The following is a 17870-nucleotide window of genomic DNA, read 5'->3' on the forward strand; positions in this document are numbered from 1 at the left end:
TGTTTCAGCACAGCGAGCAACACCACATCATCCTACTTTCCGAATGTACACATGGCAGAGGAGTTGCCTGTGAAGTAACGTGAGCCAAGAAGTCCCCCCCCCACACACAACCACAGTTGTTCTGCTCATACTTACACTGCCCTTGGAGCAGAATCACCCCAGGGAATGGACAATTACGATTTATTAATCCTTTGTTGCGGCTCATTGGCCGTGTCTCTTTCACTTTTGCTCAGCACGACTCAATCTGCGTGTCTGAAGCCACCAAATAGCGAAAACGCACCAAGAGTGTGAATGTGTTCCTGCAAAGCGAGGTAATGGTGCAGCTCTGCAATTACCGTGAACATGCCACTGCTGACAGCAGCATCTCCACAAGAGAAAACTCTAGTGCCCCCCTAGAGGTTGTATGGGCCTACTAACTCACTTTTAATTTGACCAGGTAAGGCCCCAATGGGCTTTATAGCTCTTTTTCATAAGCGGCCTGGCCATAAATGATAGCTCAACGAAGTGGCTTATCAATGTGGAAATTTATAGCAGCCAAATACTCTAAATGCATGTTTCTAAAAGTGGAGGGAAAGACTGAAGAACCTGGAGAGGAAAGGCATGCAAACTCCAAATATATACAGCAGGCGTCAGGGTCGGGATCAAACCCACAATCTCCTGTATACCAGGCGAGGTAGTTAACATCTCGCTACCGCGGCACCCTCTTTGGCCTACTCTTCCATTATGGTACAAAGTTTTGCCAGATGGGACTACGCACACTTTTCCCCACCACACACGATCTGCCAATCGACTAACGGTGATTGGCGGGGGGATTTAAGAAGCCTGCCCATTTTTTCTTAAGGACATGAATATATTGTAAATCAAATGGCCTCAGAGGATTACGATCATTTTAACAAAAATGTTAGCATTGTGTTTACCAGAAAAAATTGTAAATACTGCACTGGCAATTCCCAAAGGGAATGAGTAATATTCGCAGAGAATTAGCAGACATGTCATTCCTTTACATTCCGCAGTTGACAAATGCGCTGGCAGTTTAGGGTCCATGCACAGATGTAAAAGTCCATTCATGAAGAGGCAATTCCGTTGACCGAAAAAGTCACAATCGAGCCGACCAAACCCTGAGGCCATCGATGCTGCAATGCAATACATCAATCTTGGCGATTTATACAAAAAAACCCTCGTCGATTTGCAAAAAAATTACTGAGATCCGTTAGTGTGTATTTCCAACACTTGTGTAGGCGGTGAGGCTGTTACTAGTGTACAGTGTGATGTTATACACGAGGGCCACAGTAACGTTCTGCAGCACAGAAGCAACGTAAAATAAAACACTTTCAAGCCTTGAAATCCCTCCCAGGAACAAGGTCCACACGCCACCTCCCCACTCCATCTCAGGGTCATGCCTGGGTACAGTTCACGGAGGAGTGCTGATCAAGCACTCCTTATAAGCTTCAGGCTGAAACCAAGACAAGGCGTTGCAACAGTCTGGCCAGGAATGCCACGTACATCTGCCCGACAATGTAAAAATGTACACGGTGTAGTGGATTTATAATGAATGTGCCGTACAGCGAAAAGTTTAAAAAAAACACAAACTACCAGCTTTGGCAGGGCCTAAAGTTATTTGACAATTGTGGCAGTGTACATGGGAATGTGACCATACACACAGGGAGGGATCATCCTTGTTATACTTTGGTGAATCGTATTATTATGAAGCGGAATGAGAGACAAACACCTCTGAATATATCTAGATGAGGATAACACCAAAGGTTGTCTCTTAATAAATCAACCGAGTGTCAATTGAGCAATCACAACCCAACCAATGACTTCCACCGTGTGTTATCCACTCTCCAAATCAGAACATGTCCTCTCAAAAAACGAACCACGGTAGTAGGACTTGTGGAAACGAGACGGAGGTGTGTTACTGATGTTGGTGCAGTGCTCATCCACGTACTGTCTTACCGTTGCTTCTCGATTTATAAGTGAAAAGAAAAATCTTGCAATACAACGGTAACATAGCCCACGCCCACAACCTAGTTTTTACATTAACGCTGTGCATTTGTTAATATTGTTCTGTAGTGCAACATCCTTTATGCCAAACGGCTGAGATTGCCTGCACAGGTAGTCCAGATGGATGATGCGCAAATTCCAAAAGCAGTCTTCGAAAAAAAACTAAAATAAACGATTCTTAGTCTACTTGGTATGGCCCACTGAACAATTTAGCTATTTTACTGAAGCGACCTGGCCACAAATGATAGCTCAACGAAATGACTTCTCACGTGGACATTTCTAGCAGACAAATACGACACGTTTCTAAATGTGGATGGAAACCCCGGAGGACACGGAGACAAATCCACCTAACGGGGAGAACATGCAAACTCCAAATATACAGGCGTCAGGGTCGGGATCAAACCCCACAACCTCCTGTACACCAGGCGATGTAGTTAACATTTCCCCAACGCAGCGGCCAACGAAGAGCTCCCTCAAAGGAAATGCCATGGAGGACAGCACCTTCAGTTTAAGGATGTGCTTAAGCATCTTCTGAAAGATACTGATATTTCCGTGGGGAAATGGGAGGACATAGATCCCATGATCACTTAGTGAAAAAGTGCAATTCACCAAGCAATGGAGCAAATCAAGTATAGGGTGGAAAGTTACTGAATCCCCAGGGAGTGGCATCACACGAAGCCTGCTATCAACAATCACCTTCCGGTCGTGAACCGTGATATCTACAGATTTGCTTCACCGAATTGCGCTAACCTCACACCGACGCGCCAAACAAGCATGGGGACAAATCATCACCGATGTCACTGTCAATATGACGGATGCCCAAGGAATGAACGTGTACTGTAAGTGTTCCCCAAAAAAATTTACAGCACAACTTTTTTCTAAGTTAAACTGCTCGTCTGTGGCCTAATTTAGGACAAGCAGATGAAGAGCTATGGGAGCAAGTCTAATTTTAAAGGAGTCGAGGCACGAACTGTCACTCTCTCTGCACAGATATTCTCCAGCGGCGAGGGTCAGCAAGTTGAACAAGGCTCGCATTCACATGAGCGCCCGTTTTCATATTAGCGGGCAGACGCTGAATAGAATTCACAACAGACGTCAGGGGCGCCCCATAGCTCTTGCATCCTCTAAGGGTCAAATTTAAGCGTTGACGAAACCGCATTTTTCGAGATGCAATGGCAGGGCAATTTGCCCAGTTGCTCGATTACGGAGAACGACACATTCTCATCCAAAACTGGACTTAAACGAAGGTTAACCAACATGTTATTTTGGGCCCTTCATATGCACCCGTGACCAAATCACCCAGAATGCACCCGATCTCACCATACTTCAGCCTAGCAGGGTTGAGCTTGCATAAGTGCTTAGTCAACCCACGGCAACTGGGTCTGTCCCGTGACCCGCCAGTGGGCGTTCGACCACTTCACGTGACCTCAACGTGGTGACGTCAACGCCACTTGGTGGCGAATGGCAGATGTTGTTGTTGTTGTTAGATGTGGATGACCATTTGTCCTTAACAGATGTTAAAGGCTACCACGGGACAATGTTGTGGACAGCTCAAGGCAATGTGGCAAAACCCATCATGGGACTGTGTTTCTATACTCCCCGTCTATGCTCCCTGCCTTGGCCAACCTTCACAATAACCCCTGGCGACAGGCAAAGCCAGGGCAGGGCAGGCTCTCATCCGGCAGTAGATTGACAAAAAGGGCCGTATGTGTATTTAAGTAAGTCATTGCAAACACCAGAACAAAATAAATTGATCCCAAAAAGTCCAGTTGGTCACGATGTATTTTTGAAAATATGTCCATGATAAGCCTCTTGGTAAATACAAATAAATCCAATGGTCGCAGCACTGCATTTCACTTTGTAAAGGGAAGCCGAGTCTCAACAGACTGTTTCCTGGTTTAAAATAAAGGTCACGACTACTTGGTTGCAAAGGACTTGGCACTGTACTGAGCACAGCGAAAACATGGGTTGCTTGGAAGTCAAAACTACAGACCGTTCACTGCACCTCGCATGCCGTGCACACAACAAAGTTATCATCGGTAATTTTACCTGTTACAAAGCTTGGACTCGAATGCAGAACGCAACACTTTGGCAGTGGCGAAAACCCACATGTTTGATAACGGCTACTCGCGCACACTACATCCCTCTGTTAACATTTTTTTGTTAAAGATATTTCATAACACCACATTATTTTTATTCGTACAGCAAGAAAAGCCTAATCGAGTCTCAAGACTGCGGTAATCAGGAAGAAAACAGAGAAGCCGGAGAAAAGCCACACACTGCACAGGCCAACGTTTACCCTACAGATGTATAAATGATGCTGAAAACACTGCTGTCAGTTCAAATTCATGCCAACGAATGTTATGATGATCGCTTGTATATACAGATATAAATAGTTGGGTTATCAGGTACATACATTAGTTTATATTTTTTAAAGGAAGTCTTAAGCCTATTTTTACAAGCGGGTGTTTTGTTTTTGCAAGAGATGTCTGAAATGAAATATAAAAAAATTGATAATCACTTTAGAGAGCACAACATTTATTCCACGTAACATTTACAACCAACACACGATGGCCAGCCCTAAAGTGTCCACGCTGTGCTTGGCAACACGTGTACCTACAGGGACTGCTGTACAATACCATCACGAATGTTTCATTTTAATCTGCACTTGGCCTCTGTGGTGCTACTGCTGGATACTACTGATGTGGAAAGTAATTCCACTGGCTCTATAAACTAACAGATGACAGCTGTATGGAGACGGATCAGTTTGGGTTATATAGTACTGCACCATATACGCTGTTACCCATTATTACTTAACGGGTGAGTTTGTAGACAATCAATATTGCTTTGGAGAGAGACCCAAATGTTCTTGTCAAACATATTTTCAACTCGACAGCATGTATTTAACAAGCCTGGCTGTTGAGACTCACATATCAGTCAACCCATACCGTTCACCCGTATTCCTTTACAGGGAAATTGAGTTTGCAGGTCCAAATGGCGTACAGCCGTTTCAATACGGGCAAATAAGTAATATTTTTAAAAACTTCTTTAAAAACACGCTTTAATGAAATGTACCGTAGGAGTAATGGCAGAACTCCACGACTCCAGGAAGTGGCCCCGAAGGTTGCCATCACGTAAGGGGGACGTGGTGATTGACAGCCAACGTGAGTTGAGCGTGGACAATTAGACCCAAGCCGAAAGATAACATATAAAAATTAATGTTTAAAAATACTTTCTTTTAATTTTTTTTTATAGAATATGGTATTGTCATCAGTATGACATAATTATACCAAGTTTGCAGTCGATATCACATTGGGAAGTGGGATAAAATTAAGTTATAAGATTTGAGGATACGACAACAGACAGAGTTAGTTCAAAGAAAGCGTGTAAAAAGATCGTTAACATTTTTGTATTAGATTTTTTTATGATAGAATATGGCATTGTTATCAGTATGACATAAATATAGCAAGTTTGCAGTCGATACCACATTGGGAAGTGGGTTAAAAGTGAGTTACAAGATTTGAGGATACAACGACAACAACAGAGCGAGTTAAATAAAATCGTGTAAAAAAAAGTGTCTATTTGTTTGTGTTTCTCCCTTGTGCCGGAACTTTCTAGGATGAACGTTGAGATTTATAAGGGCACGGGGTGACCAATAATGTGTGAATTGTTTCTGCAATAAGGTAGGGACACTGATAAGGGGTTGACAGGTATGACACAGTAGGTAGGCAGCTTGATAGATGTCTGGATATCCAATATGCTGATGGCTTGAACACATTTGTATTCATTCAGTGGAGACCAAACGGGGTTCTGCTTTTACTGTTGTAGACGCTTTTACTCGCAATGTTCTACACCGACATTGTTTGTTAAACGAGTGTGGTGACAAAATTGACAAATTACTGCGGTTAAAACCTCTCAAATCTAACAAGAGTTTAACCACCAACCATCGCCACTGAGTCCATCTTGATAGAAGAGGTGACGTTGTACCTTCACAAAGCAACGTTAATCAATCTCTTCCGTTACATTAGATGCTGCACCGTGCAGTGTTTACTGTGCCCACCACATTAAACACATTCCTGCGTAGGGAGATGGTAGGAACGTTGGGTTGCTCGGTCAATGACCAGGGTCAACGGCGGCGTGGTGTATTCCGCAAATATGCCCGACTGTGAGGGCGGGCACAAGCCGGCGTGAGTAGGTTAAACGTTGAGTTTTATAAGGGCACCACGTGGTGACCAGCCCCTTACCACCCAGCCCTACCCCTCCCACCCCCCACCCAGCCCCACCCTCCCCACCCAGCCCCTCCCCACCCAGCCCTACCCCTCCCACCCCCCACCCAGCCCCTCCCCACCCTCCCCACCCAGCCCCTCCCCACCCTCCCCACCCAGCCCCACCCCTCACCCAGCCCCTCCCCACCCCACCCTCCCCACCCAGCCCCTCCCCACCCAGCCCCACCCTCCCCTCCCTCCCACCCAGCCCCTCCCTGCACGACGGACACAATAATCCCCTGTGGGCTGGTGTAACCAGGAGGTTCCTACCAGTAATACTACTACACGGCATCGAACACAGGTGGTGGACATGGTGGTATAGTAGCAGCACGTGTCCCAACACAAGCAGAAGCCGGGATGTGAATTAAATGCCCCAATGGCACCAACCCCTGCAAGCCACAACAATGTACAAGTGCGTCTCTATACTTTCCATGTTTGGCGTTGCACCGTTATTATGTCGTATAGGTGCAATAGTTTATGTTTATTGTGTGCATGTAACAGCCCATTTGTCAATACACTGCTGGATGAAGTTCTCCATCCGCGAGAATGTTTTTTTTTTAAACGAAAGATATGAAATCATCACGGTAGAATATACACGATTTGACAACGAGAAATGATAATTCGTGACTATTGTCCGTCAACAGTATCGCACTCATCAGCGTGGTGTGAAGTGGGGGTCCAACTCATCCATAGGACGACTTAAAGGTGGACTTGGGGAGGCCTTCATCCAACAGCTGATTGACAAATTGCAACAAATCACGACTGGTACCACCACCCAACAGGACAAACACACACACACGCATGTAACACACTGCACATGAACCACACACACACAGTAGCACCCGTTAACATACATTACAGCCAAAAATAACACGAACCCTTGCAAAACACATTAAACACAAAAGCATAAAATCCAGGCTCTTGCATGTAATGGCCTGGTTCCAAGATGTTTCAAATCACCGTGAATGTGGACATTTAAAGGCTGTCAGTAATGCAGTTTGTATCATTTGTGTTCACACGTGTAGTGTTCTGTGCATGTTACAGCATTTTAGTCTCAAGCATCAGCGTTAGTACACTAGTACATGTAAACACGTGTTAGTACAACACTAGTACATGTAAACACGTGTTAGTACAACACTAGTACATGTACACACGCGTTAGTACAACACTAGTACATGTACACACGCGTTAGTACAACACTAGTACGTGTACACACGTGTTAGTACAACACTAGTACATGTAAACACGTGTTAGTACAACACTAGTACATGTAAACACGTGTTAGTACAACACTAGTACATGTAAACACGTGTTAGTACACTACTAGTACATGTAAACACGTGTTAGTACAACACTAGTACATGTAAACACGTGTTAGTACAACACTAGTACATGTACACACGTGTTAGTACAACACTAGTACATGTACACACGTGTTAGTACAACACTAGTACATGTACACACGTGTTAGTACAACACTAGTACATGTAAACACGTGTTAGTACACTACTAGTACATGTAAACACGTGTTAGTACAACACTAGTACATGTAAACACGTGTTAGTACAACACGAGTACATGTAAACACGTGTTAGTACACTACTAGTACATGTAAACACGTGTTAGTACAACACTAGTACATGTACACACGTGTTAGTACACTACTAGTACATGTACACACGTGTTAATACACTACTAGTACATGTAAACACGTGTTAGTACAACACTAGTACATGTAAAGACGTGTTAGTACAACACTAGTACATGTAAACACGTGTTAGTACAACACTAGTACATGTACACACGTGTTAGTACAACACTAGTACATGTACACACGTGTTAGTACAACACTAGTACATGTACACACGTGTTAGTACAACACTAGTGCATGTACACACGTGTTAGTACAACACTAGTGCATGTACACACGTGTTAGTACAACACTAGTACATGTAAACACGTGTTAGTACAACACTAGTACATGTACACACTTGTTAGTACAACACTAGTACATGTACACACGTGTTAGTACAACACTAGTACATGTACACACGTGTTAGTACAACACTAGTACATGTAAACACGTGTTAGTACAACACTAGTACATGTACACACGTGTTAGTACAACACTAGTACATGTACACACGTGTTAGTACAACACTAGTACATGCAAACACGTGTTAGTACAACACTAGTACATGCAAACACGTGTTAGTACAACACTAGTACATGCAAACACGTGTTAGTACAACACTAGTACATGCAAACACGTGTTAGTACAACACTAGTACATGCAAACACGTGTTAGTACAACACTAGTACATGCAAACACGTGTTAGTACAACACTAGTACATGCAAACACGTGTTAGTACAACACTAGTACATGCAAACACGTGTTAGTACAACACTAGTACATGTAAACACGTGTTAGTACAACACTAGTACATGCAAACACGTGTTAGTACAACACTAGTACATGCAAACACGTGTTAGTACAACACTAGTACATGCAAACACGTGTTAGTACAACACTAGTACATGTAGACACGTGTTAGTACAACACTAGTACATGTACACACGCGTTAGTACAACACTAGTGCATGTAAACACGTGTTAGTACAACACTAGTACATGTACACACGTGTTAGTACAACACTAGTACATGTACACACGCGTTAGTACAACACTAGTACATGTACACACGCGTTAGTACAACACTAGTACATGTACACACGCGTTAGTACAACACTAGTACATGTACACACGCGTTAGTACAACACTAGTACATGTACACACGCGTTAGTACAACACTAGTACATGTACACACGTGTTAGTACAACACTAGTACATGTACCCACGTGTTAGTACATCACAAGTACATGTACCCACGTGTTAGTACATCACTAGTACATGTAAACACGTGTTAGTACATCACTTGTGCATGTACACACGTGTTAGTACAACACTAGTACATGTAAACACGTGTTAGTACAACACTAGTGCATGTAAACACGTGTTAGTACAACACTAGTGCATGTACACACGTGTTAGTACAACACTAGTGCATGTAAACACGTGTTAGTACATCACTAGTGCATGTAAACACGTGTTAGTACAACACTAGTACATGTACACACGTGTTAGTACAACACTAGTACATGTACACACGTGTTAGTACAACACTAGTACATGTACACACGTGTTAGTACAACACTAGTACATGTACACACGTGTTAGTACAACACTAGTACATGTACACACGTGTTAGTACAACCCTAGTACATGTACACACGCGTTAGTACAACACTAGTACATGTACACACGCGTTAGTACAACACTAGTACATGTACACACGCGTTAGTACAACACTAGTACATGTACACACGTGTTAGTACAACACTAGTACATGTACACACGTGTTAGTACAACACTAGTACACGTAAACACGTGTTAGTACAACACTAGTACACGTAAACACGTGTTAGTACAACACTAGTGCACGTAAACACGTGTTAGTACAACACTAGTACATGTACACACGTGTTAGTACAACACTAGTACATGTACACACGTGTTAGTACAACACTAGTACATGTACACACGTGTTAGTACAACACTAGTACATGTAAACACGTGTTAGTACAACACTAGTACATGTACACACGTGTTAGTACAACACTAGTACATGTACACACGTGTTAGTACAACACTAGTACATGTACACACGTGTTAGTACAACACTAGTGCATGTAAACACGTGTTAGTACATCACTAGTACATGTAGACACGTGTTAGTACAACACTAGTACATGTAGACACGTGTTAGTACAACACTAGTACATGTACACACGTGTTAGTACAACACTAGTGCATGTAAACACGTGTTAGTACAACCCTAGTACATGTACACACGCGTTAGTACAACACTAGTACATGTACACACGCGTTAGTACAACACTAGTACATGTACACACGCGTTAGTACAACACTAGTACATGTACACACGTGTTAGTACAACACTAGTACATGTACACACGTGTTAGTACAACACTAGTACACGTAAACACGTGTTAGTACAACACTAGTACACGTAAACACGTGTTAGTACAACACTAGTGCACGTAAACACGTGTTAGTACAACACTAGTACATGTACACACGTGTTAGTACAACACTAGTACATGTACACACGTGTTAGTACAACACTAGTACATGTACACACGTGTTAGTACAACACTAGTACATGTAAACACGTGTTAGTACAACACTAGTACATGTACACACGTGTTAGTACAACACTAGTACATGTACACACGTGTTAGTACAACACTAGTACATGTACACACGTGTTAGTACAACACTAGTGCATGTAAACACGTGTTAGTACATCACTAGTACATGTAGACACGTGTTAGTACAACACTAGTACATGTAGACACGTGTTAGTACAACACTAGTACATGTACACACGTGTTAGTACAACACTAGTGCATGTAAACACGTGTTAGTACAACACTAGTACATGTACACACGTGTTAGTACAACACTAGTACATGTACACACGTGTTAGTACAACCCTAGTACATGTACACACGTGTTAGTACAACACTAGTACATGCAAACACGTGTTAGTACAACACTAGTACATGTACACACGTGTTAGTACAACACTAGTACATGTACACACGTGTTAGTACAACACTAGTACATGCAAACACGTGTTAGTACAACACTAGTACATGTACACACGTGTTAGTACAACACTAGTACATGCAAACACGTGTTAGTACAACACTAGTACATGCAAACACGTGTTAGTACAACACTAGTACATGCAAACACGTGTTAGTACAACACTAGTACATGTACACACGTGTTAGTACAACACTAGTACATGCAAACACGTGTTAGTACAACACTAGTGCATGTAAACACGTGTTAGTACATCACTAGTACATGTAAACACGTGTTATATGTTTTAAAAACACGTAGTTTTAGTACTGTACTGCTTATGTAATCACGTGGCGTTAAGTATGATACATTAAATGTAAACACGTGTTAATTATGTCCAGTGTTAACATATATAACACATCACCAGCACTGTACATGTGAATGTTATATCACAACACTGCTAGTACAGTCGTGTACACGTGTGTGCGTTGCGTTGTGTGTGTAAATTGTACACGCACACACACGTGTTCTTTGTAACACACACACATCAGTACAATACATACACAGCACCAAGTCCGATAATACAATCGCACACAAGTAAGAACGTTAGCAAGGCCACTACACGCAGCACTGTACCCATGTGAGCAGCCATCAGCCCTCACCACCACGGGGGTTACCAATGGCGTCCACTGCCCAGCAAGACAAAAACAACAAGAACACCCCACACACAACACAGACCACAGCATGTTGTGTATGGTGGGGTATAGACTGGTGAGATAGTAGTGGTGGTTGTAGTGATGTTGCAGCATGTACGTCCCCCCCTTCCTCCCCATTCAACACCCCTACAAAATACACCACCACCATCACATCATCATCATCACCACCACCACCATGCCCCCCCCTTGCTTGCTTACCCTCTGAATGGAGCTGCTGTAGTACGGCTCTCCGGGAGGACCTAGGCCAGTGTTGGCCGAAGGGACACTTCGTACATCGTACTCTGTAGCCAACATGGCCGGGTCCACTCTCAACCCCTGTCTCTCTCTCTCTTCTCCTCCTCCTTCTCTATCACACACACGAGCAGTCTCCTGCTGCCTCCCCTCTCTCTCTCTGTGTGTCTGTCCGTCTCCTTCCCCCGAGCAGCAGGCAGGCAGCAGTCAGGGTGTCTAGGCTGCTATGAAGCAGAAGCAGCAGCACCCCCTACCACCACCACTACCCCCACCCCCAATAATCCACTCCAACACACTCCAACCACCACCACGACCCCCACCCCTTACACCACCACCACTACCCCCACCCCTTACACCACCACCACCACTACCCCCAATAATCCACTCCAACCACCACCACTACCCCCACCCCTTACACCACCACCACTACCCCCACCCCTTACACCACCACTACCCCCAAAGATCCACTCCAACCACCACCACTACCCCCACCCCTTACACCACCACCACCACTACCCCCACCCCCAATAATCCACTCCAACCACCACCACCACTACCCCCACCCCTACCACCACTACCACCACCCCTACCACCACTACCACCACCCCCAATAATCCACTCCAACCCCAACCACCACCACTACCCCCACCCCCAAAAATCCACCCCAACCACCACCACCCCCAATAATCCACCCCAACCACCACCACCACTACCACCACCCCCAATTATCCACCCCAACCACCACCACTACCCCCACCCCAACCCACCCCAACCACCACCACCACCACGAGGCCTCCCCCCGCCGACCCTGTGGGCGAGTCTGGGGCTCCTCTCTGCTATCTTAACCACGTGGGCACGGCCCTCTCAAGCCCAGGCAGCAGCAGCAGCATCTCACGGCCACTTGCTTGGGGCTTGTGGATAAATGCCACAGAGGCGGAACCTGTCCGTGAAACGCCCCTCCACCTCCTCCTCTACACACACACCGGCATGCGTACACACAACAGTAAGACACAACAGTAACAGCACACCACACACACCACACAATACACACACATAGGCACCACACACACAGGCACCACACACAGGCACCACACACACACCACACACAGGCACCACACACAAAACACAACACACACACACAGGCACCACACACACACCACACACACAACACACACACACAGGCACTACACACACCACACACACACAAACACCACACAACACACACAAACACCACACACCACACACCGGCACCACACACACACACAGGCACTACACACACCACACACCACACACAGGCACTACACACACCACACAGGATATGTGTACAGAGCAGTGACTACTGACTACATTTCCATACACGAGTCGTGTCTGTCTATGCCTGGCCTAGCGAATTCATGTGCATTGTTGTCACGATTGTTGGATGTTATGGCCAGATGCCTGTGTTTGTGCTATAGTGCACATAGCCTGGTACAAGCGCCGTGTTGACGTTACCACCACTTACTGGCGAATGGCGATGGTTGTTATTGTGTGTCCTATATGTACAGTACTGTAGTATTTGTCTTGTGTATGTGTACATACATACACACACACGCATTGGCTAGGACAAGCAAACACTCTATGTACATACACAGGAGTGACAGTACACATGCATGCATTGGCTAGGGCATAAAGTGCTAAAACTATTCATTCATATGCCTGTTTAAAAGTGATAATCAGGAACAAACATTTAAAATGTAATTCTTATCAGGCCCCCATGGTGCTGAAGTGCAATCTTCAACTCTTTACGTCCTATTTCAGTGCTATGAAGGGCCATTGCCCGAAACGTCGCTCATGATATTTATTTTATTCCTTCCGAGTTATTTGTCGCGAAACTATTTCATGCATACAATATATACACACTGTACAAGAGGGTCATGGGAACTAGCAAGTTAGTTTATACAAGCTGGCAACACACACATTGACTGGCTATTAAAATACTGGCTCAGACAATGATACATAACAGATATTCAAACATGCAATGCAGAGGTCACAATTCATTAGCAACTATCAACACATGTACACACCGTAGATATGTAACAGGTTATACAAACTCGTAACACGTTTACACAAAGAAACACAATCATTTACAACATCTACATTGACACAGTTACAATCCAAAAAGTCAACAAAATTACACGTGTATAACCACACTCACCACTAATACACACTAAATTATTGACACTGTCCACACGAGCTAGGCAGTAACACACAACAACAATACACACCACCAACACAAACATTAACCACAGTATTAATTACACACATTATCAGCACAGACAAAACACAGCAAACCAACACAATACTGACGAACAACAGTTATCTACCGACATACACACTTTACTACACACCTTGTACGGTTAAACATACACAAAATAGCGACATACATTCACAATCGACCACACACAATCAACACAAAAGCACCAAAAATCTCCTTTACACACAACACACACAACCAACGTTGGACGATGTTGGGCCAATGTTGGTTGGTGTTGGGGCAACGTTGGGTCAACGTTGGGCCAACGTTGGTTGGTGTTGGGGCAACGTTGGGGCAACGTTGGGCCAATGTTGGTTGGTGTTGGGGCAACGTTGGGGCAACGTTGGTTGGTGTTGGGGCAACGTTGGGGCAACGTTGGCCAACCAACGTTGGTTGATGTTGGGTCAACGTTGGTTCACGTTGTTTACTGGGGATGCCCCATTGACCCCACTACCACTGTACAATGGCTCAAGACAGGAAGGAGTGGAAGGACATTGGGGAGGCCTTTACCCAGCAGTGTGGAGTCACAGTCCGACAGCACCAACCCTCGCACACAGCAGAGTTCATCATACCCGTCAACGCCTCGTCAATGCCCTCACTTATCACAGACAAATTCAGACCTCGTGTGTCACTCCGTGCCCCTTATAATTCTCAACGTGCATCCTACGATATCCTATCACAAGGTGAGAAACGCAAACAATTAAGACCAACAAAAATTTGTACTCAATTTCCCTGTACAAGAATACTGGTAAACCGTATGGGTTGACAGGTATGAGAGTATGTCCTGTACGTGTACTTGGTATTGCCACAAGGTACCACCAACACCCACACACGTGGCAGTGCATTAACAATACGCAGCTATTTGGCCTCGGCAAGCACACACACACACGACACACACGCGGTTGTATACACATCGATTGCTCACACACACACATCCTCCCTCCACCACCACCAACAACAACAACCACCACGCCTTCTCAAAACACTCGGCACGTACAAGGGCGTTTATAGCGCGGCAGCTTCACACACACACACGGGGCCATCGTTAATGGGGTAGACACACACGCGCTCGGTGACCCACGCACGCACAGATTTCACGTGGAGAATTTATTTCAGTGTGCAACACTGCTGCTGCGCACGTCCAAAGAGAAGCCATCCGTGCATACCCCCCCATCCGATCCTCACGTGGTCTTCTTTCTCTCACCAGCGTGCACCCCACCCCCCATTCATTCTCACCCGCGTCCCCTCCCCCAAACACGATTCAAACACCCACCCACCACCACCACCCACCAAAAACCTACCCACCCACCACCACCCACCAAAAACCTACCCACCCACCAAAAACCTACCCACCCACCAAAAACCTACCCACCCACCAAAAACCTACCCACCCACCAATAACCTACCCACCCACCACCACCCACAACCCACCAAAAACCTACCCACCCACCAAAAACCTACCCACCCATCACCACCCACCAAAAACCTACCCACCCACCACCACCCACCAAAAATCCACCACCACCCACCCACCCACCAAAAACCTACCCACCCACCAACCACCCACCCACCACCACCCACCAAAAACCTACCCACCAAAAACCTACCCACCCACCCACCAAAAACCTACCCACCCACCACCAAAAACCTACCAACCCACCACCAAAAACCTACCCACCCACCACCACCCACCACCCACCAAAAACCTACCCACCCACCAACTAACCCAGCATCCTCCCCACACCCACAACCTCATCCCCTCCACCCGGTCGCCGCCACAGACATGGGCCCAATCTCCCAACACCACCACACGCACGTCCCACGTCTCAAACCCCCACCACACAGCCCCTCTGCAATCACTACAGTATTTATATAAACCCCCCCACCACTCAAACCCCTACAGTATTTATATAAACCCCCCACCACTCAAACCCCTACAGTATTTATATAAACCCCCCACTACTCAAACCCACATCCTCCCTACATCCATCCACAACCTCGCAACATCCAAAAATCCTCCCTCCTTACATCCACCCCCACAATATACATCACAAAATCAATGAATCCATTGCCCATCCACCATCACCCACCCCCTCCATCCACCTCCCACCCAACACCACATCTCTCACCCCCACCCCTCTCCCCACCTCCATCCATCCATCTCCTCTCATCTGAAAAAAAAATAACACCCAGATCCACCACCATCTCCAAACCCCAAACTATCACCCCCCCCACTACACCACCTCCCACCTAACCTATCACCCAACCCCTTCCAGCAACATTCATCTCACGTCCCCTCCCCCACAGCCTCTCACCTTCTGGATGCTCGCCTGGCTAACCTCACTCTTGCTTCGCTGCTGTTGCTGTTGTTGTTGCTGCTGTTGTTGTTGTTGTTGCTGCCGGGATGCGACAAACGCCAGGGACATGGCTGTCTGCTCTGTCTGCTGCTGGATTTGCTTCTCGTGGTGATGCTGCTGCTGCTGCTTGCTGTTGGTGCGTGTGTGTCTCTCTCTCTCTTGTGGTCTGTCTGTGTGGTTGCGAGAAAGACCACCGACTCGACCAGGGCTGAGAGAATGGAGACACGGCTAAGGAGAGGGGGGAAATGAGCCTTCGTGCTGCTTCTGCTGGCTGATTTTGCAGCTGGTGGTGGTGGTTGGTTGGGTGGTGGTGGTGCTGGCTGAGGATGGAGCTGTGAATTCAAGGCACTAGGGTTTTCATCTTTTCAGAGTTGCACCCTCCCCTCTGCCGCCCGGCTTGGCCCATCTCTCGCACCCCTCCCTCCTCCTCCTCCCCAACAAACACGGACACTTTTTCTCTCTCTCTCTTTCTTATATCCGGCGGAGGCAAGGCGCCTCCAAGCGGACGATGTCGCTCACCGTGTCTCCCAGGCAATTAAAGGGATCCGGTGACAAAAGGCAGAGAGAGAGGGCGGTCTTCAAGTCGAGTCGGTCCCGTCCGTGAAAAAAAAGCCCTCCAGCTCAATGTTCATCTCCCACCCACCCCACCAACCCCGTGCCTGTATGGAGAATATCTCGATAATTCCTCCTCCTCCTCTTCCCCTTCCCCTGCAGGACGAATGGTGCAGTCCGCTCAGCCTCCGCCCAGAGGGCGGGATAGGCGGGCACTGAGAGCACATGTGCTCCCATTTAGCTAGCAAGGAAGAAAGAAGGCTGTATAGACACAGCCATCCGGGTGATATTTAAGTTACAACAAACGCGACATGTATACAATGAACGCATTGTTAGAATGAACTGGTTGTGGATGTATCAGGACGACGTTTCGGGCAATGGGTCCTTCGTTGAAGATGCCTGCTCTGAAATTCTATTGCCCTCTCTTTGGAGAAATGTGCACCACGTGTGCACGACTGTCAACGCATTCCCTACATTTTCTAGGTTGTGTGGGATGTGTGTATGCTTGCATGTATTGCTTTGAACCAGATCATTAATCGACTCATAAAAATTTGGATATGAATAAAGATTCAACCTGCAATGACCAGCATGGTGAAGTATGTTCAAATAACTCCCCACAATCTATTCAGCTGCGGATTGACAAATTACTGGACGTTTGATATATGCAAATGTGATGCAAAGGTTACATCTGGACTCGTGTAATGAATGAGAAGCGAGATATTACAGACAACATAACAGCCAATATAAACGAGACTACACACGCTACAAATGCGATCCGCA

At 45.8% G+C, this 17870-nt stretch overlaps 1 protein-coding gene across 4 annotated transcripts in view; it reads right to left on the bottom strand.

Annotated features, from left to right (window-relative positions):
* SS18 (SS18 subunit of BAF chromatin remodeling complex) overlaps positions 1-17150 on the bottom strand; it is a 33703-nt gene extending 16553 nt beyond the window's left edge. The window contains exon 1 of one of the 4 annotated variants that reach the window (XM_078864062.1): positions 16497-17150. In XM_078864062.1, coding sequence (XP_078720188.1) covers positions 16497-16607 — 111 coding nt within the window. In that variant the 5' untranslated portion in view covers positions 16608-17150. Of the gene's footprint in view, positions 1-11855; positions 12167-16496 lie in introns of those variants that run through there. The other 3 variants (XM_078864060.1, XM_078864059.1, XM_078864061.1) reach the window with 3 other exon arrangements.
* Positions 17151-17870: the final 720 nt, after the last annotated feature.

The sequence above is a fragment of the Lampetra fluviatilis genome, chromosome 17 (genome assembly GCF_964198595.1).
Source record: "Lampetra fluviatilis chromosome 17, kcLamFluv1.1, whole genome shotgun sequence".
Taxonomy (NCBI): Eukaryota; Metazoa; Chordata; class Hyperoartia; order Petromyzontiformes; family Petromyzontidae; genus Lampetra; species Lampetra fluviatilis.